Source organism: Miniopterus schreibersii, assembly GCF_964146895.1.
Source record: "Miniopterus schreibersii genome assembly, chromosome: 18".
NCBI classification, from domain to species: Eukaryota; Metazoa; Chordata; class Mammalia; order Chiroptera; family Miniopteridae; genus Miniopterus; species Miniopterus schreibersii.
The window spans coordinates 18,909,536-18,921,726 of record NC_138121.1 but is presented as its reverse complement, the minus strand read 5'-3'; the positions used below and the strand labels follow the sequence as shown (position 1 = coordinate 18,921,726).

The 12,191-nt window shown below is 40.2% G+C and overlaps 1 protein-coding gene across 3 annotated transcripts in view; it reads left to right on the top strand.

The window, feature by feature from the left end:
• The window catches only part of RFWD3 (ring finger and WD repeat domain 3), a 33,149-nt gene extending 22,833 nt beyond the window's left edge, over window positions 1–10,316 (top strand). For all 3 annotated transcript variants that reach the window (XM_081119512.1, XM_081119511.1, XM_081119510.1), the window contains exons 9-13: window positions 1,138–1,288; window positions 2,577–2,753; window positions 4,395–4,609; window positions 5,880–6,091; window positions 7,779–10,316. In XM_081119512.1, coding sequence (XP_080975638.1) covers window positions 1,138–1,288; window positions 2,577–2,753; window positions 4,395–4,609; window positions 5,880–6,091; window positions 7,779–7,922 — 899 coding nt within the window. In that variant the 3' untranslated portion in view covers window positions 7,923–10,316. The remainder of the gene's footprint in view (window positions 1–1,137; window positions 1,289–2,576; window positions 2,754–4,394; window positions 4,610–5,879; window positions 6,092–7,778) is intronic.
• Window positions 10,317–12,191: the final 1,875 nt, after the last annotated feature.

Below are 12,191 nucleotides of genomic sequence, written 5' to 3'. Positions count from 1 at the left end.
TGGATATTAACCCCTTATCAGATGTATCTTTGGCTAATATGTTCTCTTACGGGGTAGGTTGTCATTTTTATTGATGGTTTCCTTTGTTGTGCAAAAACTTTTTAGTTTGATGTAGTCCTATTTGTTTATTTTTTGCTTTTGTTTCCCTTGCCGGAGGACTTGTCTCCATTCTTTATTGTTTACTGTCTCTTCTGCATCTTGAGTGTTTGTGTTTCAGGTGGAATAGGCCCTCGTGCGGTGCAGATGCATGTGCATGGGCTCTCTCTCAACAGCTTTATTAAAGTATAATTGATAAACAATAAACTATACATACTTAAAGTATACTATTTGATGAGTTTTTTTGTTGTTTTGTTTTTAATCCTCACCCTAGGATATTTTTCCATTGCTTTTCAGAGAGAGTAGAAGGGGGAGAGAGAGAAATATCGATGTGAGAGAGACACATCAATTGGTTGACCCCTACATGCACCCCGACTGGGTCTGGGGATAGAGCCTGTAACCAAGGCACATGCCCTTGGTGGGAATTGAACCTGGGACCCTTCAGTCCGTGGGCCAGTGCTCTAACCGTTGATCCAAACTGGCTAGGGCTTGATGAGTTTCGATATATGTATACACCCTGAAACCATCACCACAGTCAAAACAGTTAACATATCTGTCACCCCAGAAGTTTCTCATGCTTTTCCCTAATCCATCTTCTACCTGTCCTTTTCTCTTTACATTCCCAGGCAACCACCAATCGACTTTCCGTCACTATAGATTAGTGTACATGTTCTAGAATTTTACATAAATAGAATCATAAATATTATTACTCTTTATTTTTTTTGGTCTGACTTCATTCAGCATAAGTTTTTTGAAATTCATTCATATTATTGTGTATATTAGTTTATTCCTTGTTACTGCTAGGTAATATTCCATTGTGTGTATCCAGTGGTTTATCATTTGCCTGTTGGTGGATATTTGAAATGGAATATACTTTTTATAATAAATTATAACCCCAGGGAATTTTTATTTTCTTTGTTTGACTAGCTTTTCCTCAGGAACTTACATGTCAAGAAAGGTGGACAAAGAAGCTACTTGGAAAGATAGTTTGCTTTGCCCTACGTTGACTATCAGTGACATATCTTACTCTCTCTTTGACAGGCTTTGGTGTTAAGATGTTCAGTACTGCCAATATGAAAAGCAGTCAGTACATCCCCATACATAGCAAACAGATCCGAGGACTGGCTTTCAGCAGTCGGTCCAAAGGCTTGCTTCTCTCTGCTTCCCTAGACAACACAGTTAAACTGACCAGGTGAGTGCTTTGGGGAAGAAGATGGGGCCTGGGCTGTTTAATGTTGAATAGCATGGAAATTAATATTTGTGTTATGATGGCCTTAGCTTAGGGTTTTTGGTTTTTGTTTTGGTCTAAGGCATTGTCTTCTAAGATCGAAGTTTATTGAATTCAAAATGTATTGCTTTTAAAAGTGGACACAGCAGGTTACAAAACAGTACGTGTAGTGTCCCATTTCTTTAAAATTCTATGTTACAAAATACATCTTAAGCCGTGCAGATAACAGTAACATCCTTGAGATGATGAAGTGACAATATGGAGGCAGCCTTGGTACCTGACACCATGGAGTCACCATACCAGCTTAAGACTGCTTATTCCTGGTCTATTACCTGGTTCATTCTGCCTGATAGAAATACTGGGAGCTCACTCTCCTTGGGTGCCATGATGACTTCTCTCATTGGTAACCCCTACTTACTGCATTTTATCTTTTACATGCTTTGTGAGTGCCATGAACCAAATCTGAGAGTGATCTGTGCCTTTATCTTTTAGAAATTAGTTTTGATTAGATATCTAATAGTTGGCTTCCTGTTTAATTTCTGCACCTAAATGTGAGGAACATTGTGATGGCATTTGTAAACTTTTTGACTTTTCAAGAATGCTTCAGGTTAATTTTGCCCCAAAACTCAATGTGCTGTTATGGTTTATATGTATGTATATGCTGTGATTGTTTTTCTAATAGTGTTATTAATGACTACCTCTGGATGGTTGGATTATAATATATCTTTATTTTTATTTTTAACATGGAATATGATCACCTGTGTAATAGGTAACTATGGAGAAGGTAATAGAAGTAGGGTGGGAATTTACTTTGTCTGTGTCCCTTTAGTTTACTCTTACTTCGTTACAGCTCAAGAGGAAAACGTGTCCTCCCAAAAAATATTTTGGAATTAAAAGGAGCTATCAGGGCAATCCTTAGAGGAAATTGGGAATCCAAATAGTTTGGCCCCGGCCGGGCATGGCTCAGCGGTTGAGCATCGACCTAGGATCTAGGCGATCGGGGTTCGATTCCCGGTCAGGGCACATGCCCGGGTTGTGGGCTTGATCAATGACTCATCATTGATGTTTCTATCTCTCTCTTCCTCTCTTTTCCTCTCTGAAATCAATAAAGATATATTTTAAAAAAAAAAAAAAAGTTTGGGTGTGTGGGTGTATTCTTAAATGACCAGCATTAAAGTGATAATCTTTATATCTTTGTTATATTTTTTATTTTTTTAATGCATAGTTGTAAAAGTCTCTCATAACTTTACAGCCTGGAGACAAATACGGTGGTCCAGACTTACAATGCTGGACGTGCTGTCTGGAGCTGCTGCTGGTGTCTTGATGAAAACAATTACATGTATGCTGGACTGGTCAATGGTTCAGTTCTGGTATATGACCTTCGAAACACAAGTTGTTATGTCCAGGAATTAGTACCTCAAAAAGCCAGGTAGGGAACCACTTACTTTTTTTCTGTAGGTAGCATCTTTCTCTTGGACAGTTATTGTATTAATCCTCTTTTTCCAAGAGTGTTTCGCAGTTGATCAGAATTCCTCACAGAAGGCAGTTCTCTCTGAGTCCACTGATCTGTTCTCATTTAAGAATCAGTAAGATCTTTAGAGTTTATGTTCATGATATTTCACATGGTAGAAAACTCTGGTACCAAGTATAACCAGGTTCATGGAATTACTCATCATCCAACATGGCAAAATGAAGTCAGATCTATGGTTAGCACCCAGCTCCACTACGTATGAGTTATGTGATCTTGGCCTGTTGTGATCTTCATCTGTAAAATATGGTTAGCACACACTTGCTTTTATAGCCACATGTTTAACACTCAGGAAGAAAACAGTAAAAGGTAGCCCAATAAAAGTGACTTAAAATTTCCCTAATGCACAGCTTAATCAGCTTGGTCTAAGGATACCATATTACTAGGACTTATCATTTATAACCCAGTTTTAGAGTTGGGAGGTTTGTGAATTCAGCTCAAGTTCTGAAGGTGGGTGGGCACCAGCACTACTGTGTCTTTTCAGTACCATTTGGGCATAATACTCTCCTGGAGGCATAAAGTTCTCAAAAGGAGAGGGATTTGTGACCTGGGCCAAAGTGAGAAGTGTCTTAAGAGAGAATTTCCATTTCCAATTTGAATATATATTAAAAGAGGGGCAGCAGGATCTAAATATAAAGATAGCACTACAGTAATAATTATTTACTGAAACCTACGTTCAATAGTTTGGGGTTTTCATTTGGATGGGGTAGAATCATGCTTCAGTGATATGGTCTGTGGGCCTGAAGGTGATTAATGTATACTTACACTAATGTAAACCCCAAGCAAACAAGGTTACTGCCATTGATGTAGAGGAACCCACACAGAGTAGACAGACAGTAAAATACAGCAAATAGCATGGAAAGAATATTTGTATGTATTGTTTACTTTTGTTTTAGTTTGCTTTGGTTAGCTTCATTGTGCAGGGAAATGAAATGAGGCAGGCAAAGTGATCACTTTGGCAACTTTAGCAGAAACAAATTCATAGGAACGTAGTCTGTAGGCTAATATTTCTGAGAGAATTCTTGACATAGTCCTGGTTATATGCTTACAGAAAGAGATTTAGAAAATCTATAAAGAAATCTGTTTATGAATTGAAATTTGTTGCTTTAAGTTATATTTTAATTGAGGGGTCTGTCAACTACTGCTTGGAAGTGTTATTTTACTTAGATATATAAGCTGTGTGTTTTTTCTGACTTTTCTTATGTATGTGGCTAACTCTGTTTCCAGAAGCTCATACTAGTCAAGCTTTCTTAAAATTGTGATCTTGTACTATTTAATTTCTTAGTCCATTTTTTCCCCCATTGCTTTTAGAGCATGTAGCATCTCTTCTGAAATTGGATGTAGAATATTATATGGGTGGCCTTTTATTTCTACAGAGTGGGTTGGTAGTTTTTATCAGATGTCAGAGGATAGTGACTCACAGAAGATTTTTAACCTCTTCTATAGAAGTAGAAATGTGCTTGAGGAAGGGCTCCTGATAGTGAGGTCTGGAATAGTCCAAGTAATAGAATGTGAGGCATGGTTTCCTTTCTTCCTCTTCAGATGCCCATTGGTATCCCTGTCATACATACCCAGAGCTGCTTCGGCTGTATTTCCATATGGTGGAGTGTTGGCTGGAACCTTGGAGAATGCTTCCTTCTGGGAGCTAAAAATGGGCTCGTCTCATCGGCCTCACATGCTGCCCATAGAGCCAGGAGGCTGCATAGACTTTCAGACAGAGAGCAGCACCCGACACTGTCTTGTGACCTACAGGCCTGGTAAGTGTTGGGATGCCCTTATGGGACTTTCTGTGATTTGTTTGGGAGCACATATGTGGAGGAGAGGAAAGGAAAGTTTTCCCTACTCTTCAGTAGTACTGGTAAGCCCCTGACAGACTGACAGCTCTTACTACTACAGTGAGAATGCTGGCTTCAAGTTTTTGCATGGAGCCTGCCTTCCTGTCCCTCACTTGTGTGAATTAGGACAGATTCTGCCAGGTACTCCCTGGAAGTAAATCAGCCACTTTAGGAGCCCCTAAGACTTAAAACAGTAATGAGATGAGGAGGCATGCTTTTGATGCCATTGAGCCACACTCAGATCACTTTTATGTCTTCTGCCTGCCCCTCACTTAAGAGAAAGGCCCAGATGAAGGCATTGTAGGGCCCAGACTAGGACATTAACTGTTCCTTCTTATTTGGGGGCAACAAAGTTAACTGGAGAGTAGATGGACAACCATTGTTTTGTGGACTTAGCTAACTGAACTTCTCACTGCCTCCAGAACCAGAGTGAAACCCCTGACAAGCAACTATGCTTAAATTCATACTTTTTTTCTAGCCTGAAAGGTATGAATCCAGATTTTGATGAGCTATACTGATAGTCAAGACAGATGTTTCATCAGAGATAGTCATTAAAGTGCCATGCTTTTGCTAATTATGGCTATATGTAATCATTTAAATTTTTGCTTGAGCTAAGGAGTTGCTTCAGTAGTGTTCTGACCCTTTCTGTTCTTAATCATCTCATAGGCCCTCTGTCTCCAACACTGATTTGCTGTGGCATGTGTAGAAAACTTTTTTCCCTAGCTTCCGTTTTCCTCCCAGCAAAGCACAGATAAATGTTTCCCTTCTATAATAGCATACTTTCATTTTATAAAACAGTATAGTTCTGAGGCTGATCAGGTCCTCAGTGGGGGAAGGGGGAAAATTGTAGTCAGACTGTTAAGGAAAATAAAAACCTAAGCAGAGGTCTGCAGGATACTTAGCTATCTTGGCTATCTTTCCATTTCAGTGATTTTACTGAAAAGGAAAGCCCATTCTCAATTTGTTTCCCTCATAGGCAAAACCTATTGTAGATAACCTGCTTCATCCTAGGCTATGTTTCTGAATTTCATTTGTGCTGTATTATTTTCTTGTTTTTATATTTGCTTTGTAGCTATTCTTGATGGTTTAATAAATTGTGGCTTTTCCATGCAACTGGGTTGTAAGTGTCTGAGGTATTTGGTTGATTTCTTTGGACTATCTCCATGAACCAACACATTTCTCTGTCCCATAGATAAAAACCACAACACCTTACGAAGTGTGCTGATGGAGATGTCCTACACACTGGATGACGCTGGAGAGCCACTCTGCTCCTGCCATCCTGTACAGACATTTCTTGGGGGGCGCACTTGCAAACTACTCACTAAAAGTGCTGTTTTCCAAAGCCCAGAGAAGAATGGCAGTATCCTGGTGTGTACTGGGGATGAAGCATCATATTCTGCCCTGGTGAGCCTATTATATTTTTATAAAGAAATGTATAAAGTGAAAAGTCAAAGTTCTTCATGATTATACATAAGCATATGTGTGAGTATGTATGTTTGCTTAGTTTATTTTTTAATTATTTTTTTTTTAATATCTTTATTGATTTCAGAGAGAGGAAGGGAGAAGGAGAGAGAAACATCAATGATGAGAGAGCCATCATTGATCGACTGCCTCCTGCACGCCCCCGAATGGAGATTGAGCCCGCAACCCAGGCATGTGCCCTGACTGGGACTCTAACCGTGATCTCCTGGACCTTAGATCAGTGTTCACCGCTGAGCCATGCTCAGCCAGGCTTATTATTTTTTTTTTTAATGTCTTTATTGATTTCAGAGAGAGAGAGAAACATTAACGATGAGAGAGTCATTGATCGGCTGCCTCCTGCACTCCTCCCACTGGGGATCAAGCCGGCAACCCAGGCATGTGCCCTGACTGAGAATCAAACCGTGATCTCCTGGATCTTAGGTTGATGCTCAACTGCTGGGCCATGCCGGCCGGGGGCTTATTTTTTATATGAGTCACTCTTTACATATTGCTCTATGGTTTGCTCTTTTCCCATTTAACTTCCTATCTTGGTTATCTTTCCATTTCAGTATCTGTGGATTCATCTTACTCTTCTTACATAAGCTAAAGTGTTCCATGGGCCGTACTTTGAACTTTAAAAAAAAGCACTACTGAAACCCCTATAAAATAATGATTCAGGCATCAGCTTTATCAATTCTAAGTGAAACCAACAAATGAAAGGTTGGTGGGGAATTTCACAATGGAGGGGTCAGCCTGTTGCCATCTAAACATATAGATCAACCTTAGCATCACTGTAAGTGAGCTTAGAAGATAATTTACCTCTTGATGTAGGGCAATATGAAGCACAGGGTGCCTTCTATGAGATGTTCTTGAACCTTAATCCAAGCCTTACCTAAGTATATAAGGGTAAAATGACATGAAATCAGCAAAGAAAAAATAGAATCGATAAAGCAGATGTAGTAAAAGCTTAATCAGCTGGGTAATAGGTCGCTCATTATACTGTTCTACTTTTTAATGCTTAATTTTTTTTTTCACAATAAAAAGTTTTTAAAAGAAAAAGAAATCACCCCAGGCTGTGTTGCTCAGTGATTGAGCATCGACTCATGAGCCAAAAGGTCAGTGGTTCGATTTCCGGTCAGGGCACATGCCCAGGATTTTGGGCTCTATCCCTAGTGGGGAGCATGCAGGAGGCAGCTGATAGATCTCATGGGTGTTTTTATCTCTCTATTCCTCTCTCTTCCTTTCTCTCTAAAATCAATAAAAACATTTTAAAGAAAAAGAAAGCAGCAGTTAGAAGATGATAGGTTTCATGAGGCCAGAAACAGGGACTTTGTCATATTGTCCCTCCTATCCCTAGAAGACTGCCCAGCACATAGATTGAAGGGATGAATGTTAGCTAGTTAGGCTTGATTTTCAGATCTACTCACAGGTAAACTAATTGCCAGTTACAATCGGTGATCACACCTGGATCTTACCAGGTGTGCTGATTTTAGGCAACCTTGTGAGAGTTGGGGGCTTTGTTACCCAGGCAGTGCTGTCTCTGCATCTTTCAAAGAAAATGAGAAAGCAAGCAAATCCCCCAGCTGAAGTGAATGACTTTTTACCTTTTATCTTTGCTTGTCTTCTTTAGCTGTGGGATGCTAGCAGTGGCTCCTTGCTGCAGGGTCTGCCGACTGATCAGCCTGTCTTGGACATCTGCCCATTTGAGGCGAACCATAGCAGCTACGTGGCTACTTTAACAGAGAAGATGGTTCAAATATATAAGTGGGAGTGACCATGGTCTTGAAATTTACAAGGCATGCTGCTGGTTAATGTTAAATGTTGTTTGCTAACAGGTAACAACCTTGAGTAAGATCCCTGCTTATTGTCTGGCCTAGAACTTTTGGGAACATGATTCCTTTGGATTAGTATGATTCTAAGACTCCAGGTCAGTGAAACACTACAGATTGTGTATTTGCTGTGTCCCATCAAAAGAGCAAGTGACTGGTACTATGTCTACATTATCCATTTCTTGGGTTAAAGGCCTTCAGGAATCTTTGTTGAAAATCTATACTTTCAATCAGACTGTTTACTGGACTCCAGAGAGTATCCTCCCAGCAGTCATTTAGGATATGATTGTACACCAACCATTTTCTTGACCTGCTTGAGTGGTCTTGCAACATGGGCTATTTGGTTTGGAAATGCTTTTGTCCCGGAAGGGACTAATCATTTGATGTTGCTTAGATGCAATGTGGATGCAGAAGTTTTCAGTTAAACACAAGAGGGCACTATAGAACCTTGTATAGGATTTTATCTATTTCTGACCCTGTGGGTTGACAACATTTTAGTAACTTGGTCTCATCCCCACAGAAGTGTGTGGTATAGCTCATCTGGTCTACTTTGTAGCAGACACAGTTATATTCCAGTTGTGCAGTGCTGTGATATTGGCAAGCCCTGTGATGGAGGCAGCGCGATGGGGTATTGACAACTTTCCTAATGCTGAGGGCATTAAGCTCATTGCGTTGTGAGAGGCAAGGAAAGAGACCAGTTGTTCGAGTAGTGGGGAAGACATTTTTCTAGCCAGCCTAGGATCTCAGTAGTTTTATATAAGCCAATACTTTGAAAACTATTCCTTTTCCCTCTCATTAGGAAAAGATGAGCAAGCGATATATTAAAACTCTTGAATCCCCTAGTATATCAGGAGCAATGGGCTAACTTTGTAAAAGAGACTTACAAAAGAGAAGCTGCCCAGACTGCTGCTGAAGATGGGAGAAGGGCCTGTCGAGTTCCCATCAGAATAAAACCTCCCCTTGGGAGTGAGGGGCTGTTCTTCAATATGTTTAGAATTCCCATGTAAAGCTTTCCCCATGTGAAAATGATTTTTGATTCCAAATTTCTTTTTTCTTTCTAATATTTTAAAAAATATTTTTATTATTACTGATTTTTAGAAAGAGAGGAAGGGAGAGAGAGAGAGAAAAAACGCCTATGTGAGAGTGAAACATCGATCAGCTGCCTCCTGCAGGCCCCCCTACCTGGGGTTAAGCTGCAACTCGGCTTTGTGTCCTAACTGGAAATGGAACCCTACAACCCTTTGATACACAGGACCACACCCAACCAACTGAGCCACACCGGCCAGGGCCCAAGGTTCTTTGATTTGCCTCCCTTCCTAACCTTTTCTAAAAGTGATAGGGAATATGGTTATTCTCAGGAAGACCTGTGGATTGCAGGAAGATGCCCATCAGCTTTTATTTTAACTCTGGATTGTCCAAATTTGGGCACTGTACTTTTCTTCAGTAGAGGGCTCAGGAGTGTGATTTTCTTAAATAGTTGTTGTAGAAATGCTATTATTTTTATTTTAAAACAGTTCTGACCTGTCAAATCCTGAGCCATTTCCAGCATTTCTCACCAGCATGGAGTTATTGCAGTAGATTTCCCCAGAGTTCCATGTTCTAGTTGTGCCTTCTAAAGAATGACCTCTTTCTATTTAAGGATATTTTTCAAAAAGCCAGTTTCCAGGGTCTGAGAAAGAACCCCTTTTTCTCAAAGGATATATTCCTTTTGATATGTTGATGATTTGATTGCCCAGGCTTAGAGCTTCAGGGGCAGATTGGGATTTGAATTAAAAAGCAGAACATATCTGGTTTCAGTAGATTATCACAGAGAGGGATGCAGGTGGTCAGACCATGTCTACCTTTTGTCTTGGGCAGGGTTAGGATTTGACTAGCCTTGAAGTACACTCAAGGGATGCTGATTGATTGGCCTAAGCATAGGGACCAGGGGACTTATTACTAGGGAAGTTGGGTGAATCTCACCTCTTGCCAATCCTTGTGTTCCTTCAGTAAATTTTATATTTTAGAAGCAAATTCATATGACTGTGACTGATTTCTCCAAAGGAAAAATCTTCACCTTTTGCCACCCTGTACCGCTGCACCTGGCAGGAGATTGCATTTGTAGACCCAGGCTCTGGTGTCCTGTACAGTACCAGGCTCTGCCATATTTCTTTATTCCTGTCTCTCAGGTTGTTTTTCCATTTGAGGGTTTGGAGTTAAGCAAACTTAAAACATCTTGTTGTATATATCCTTGTACCTGCTTTGAAAACAGGGCAATGGAATCTCTGTTAATGTGTTTTAATGTTTGTGTTTTATAGTTTAATATTAATATGAAAATAAAGAATTTGCTGTGTGTAATAGTTCCTGGTGTCTTTTGTCTCTTTGACTGCCAGAGGCAGGAACATGTCTGCCTCTTGGGAAAAGGTTATAACCCCAGCCTGGTAGATTTCTCCATTGCATGCAATACTAGGTCTGAGTTACAGTTACCCTGGATCTGAAGTAAACATTTAAATTGATGAGCTGGTTGAGGCTTTAGCTAGCAATTCTATTTTACCGTTGCTAATAGGAAGCTGTATGTTTGCCTCTTAAGAACCCCCCTTCACCAATCATTTGTTTATTCTGTGATCTAAGGGGCTAAATCCTGCAAACTGTATTTCCCAGGCTTCCTTTGTCTGCTAGCTTCCTGTTAGTTTCTTTGAATCCAAGAGACTAACGTGGGAGAATACAAGAAGAGGAAAGGACTTACAGCTCTCTTGATGGTGACAGCAGCATTGGGCAAGTGTGGGCTCCTCCGTTCTTGCTCAGCACAGTTCTGGCTGCTTGCCTCAGTTTCTTTGTTCTGTTTAGTTCAAGAATTTCTGTTGCCATAAATGATGGTGTTCAGGGATTAGATTGGAATGGCTGAAAATATTTTTCAGCTGACTAGCAAATAGAGTATACTAGATTCCAGGAGGACTGAATCCATAGGTAAAGTTTACTGTTGTCGTGGAGCCTGGTGTTCCAACAGAAAATGACAGAGGTCCTAGGGTAGAAGTAAACCCCAAATTACAAAAAAAACCAATAACATTCTCTTCCACTGTATTCTTTTTGTTTCCTATCTCAGTGATTGACTATAAGTGAAATTCTGAAAATAGGTGTTTGTGTGTCCTGTCCTTTGTCAACTTTTGTTCATTGGTAATACTCTCTGCTGTTTATCCCTTTATAGTTTACAAAGCCTGTTCCCAATATATTAATATTTAAACAATGTTGTAAAATAAGTATTGTCATTCTAATTTACAGGGGAAGAAACAGGTTAAAATATTAAAGGAAAGTGGCACTTAGGTGGTATTTAACTTTATATGTCCTAGTCTTTCCATTTTATACTTTCATTACTGACAGCTAAGTAGGAGTTGGGAAACCTGGGTGAAAGCTCACTTTCACTTTTTCATATCTCTGTCTCCAGAATAATTTCCCATAACTATTTCTACATTTTTAATTTTTTAAAAAAATACATTTTTATTGATTTCAGAAAGGGGAGAGAGAGAAATATCAATGATGAGAATCATTGATCGGCTGCCTCCTGCATGCCCCCTACTGAGGATCAAGCCCACAACCCGGGCAGGTGCCCTGACTGGGAATCGAACTGTGACCTTCAGGTTCATGGGTCGACGCTTAACCACTCAGCCACACTGGCCAGGCAATTTCTACATTTAAAATGAAAACAGCCTGGCTGGAATGGCTCAGTTGGTTGAACATTGTCCTGTGCACCCAGAGGCTGCCTGTTCAGTTCCCAGTAAGGGCACATACCCGGGTTGCAGGTTCAATCCCCAGTTGGGGCATGTACAGAAGACAACCAATCAATGTTTCTCTCTCAAACTGATGTTTCTCTCTGTCTCTCCCTCTCTGTCTCTCTCCCTTCCTTTCTCTAAGCATGTCCTCAATGAAGATTAAAAAAATTAAATAAATAAAATGAAAATGGAGCAGACAGTCATGCACATTATTGTGACTACACTTTTCCAAATGCCCTTGTTTGTCTTGAGTTTCTGGGTGCTGAGGCCAGGAACACCATTCTCCAATGGAAGAATCCATGACACATGCATGGGCTAGAACCACCTGTTGAGTGCTCATCACAGGTCAGGTGAAGAGGTGAAGAAAGAAGGTGATGGGACTGCTCTGGCTTGTACTGAGAGAGCCATGGAAACTATGGAGTAGCTTGCTCATCCAACTTGTGTGGAGAAATAAATCTGTGTGATATA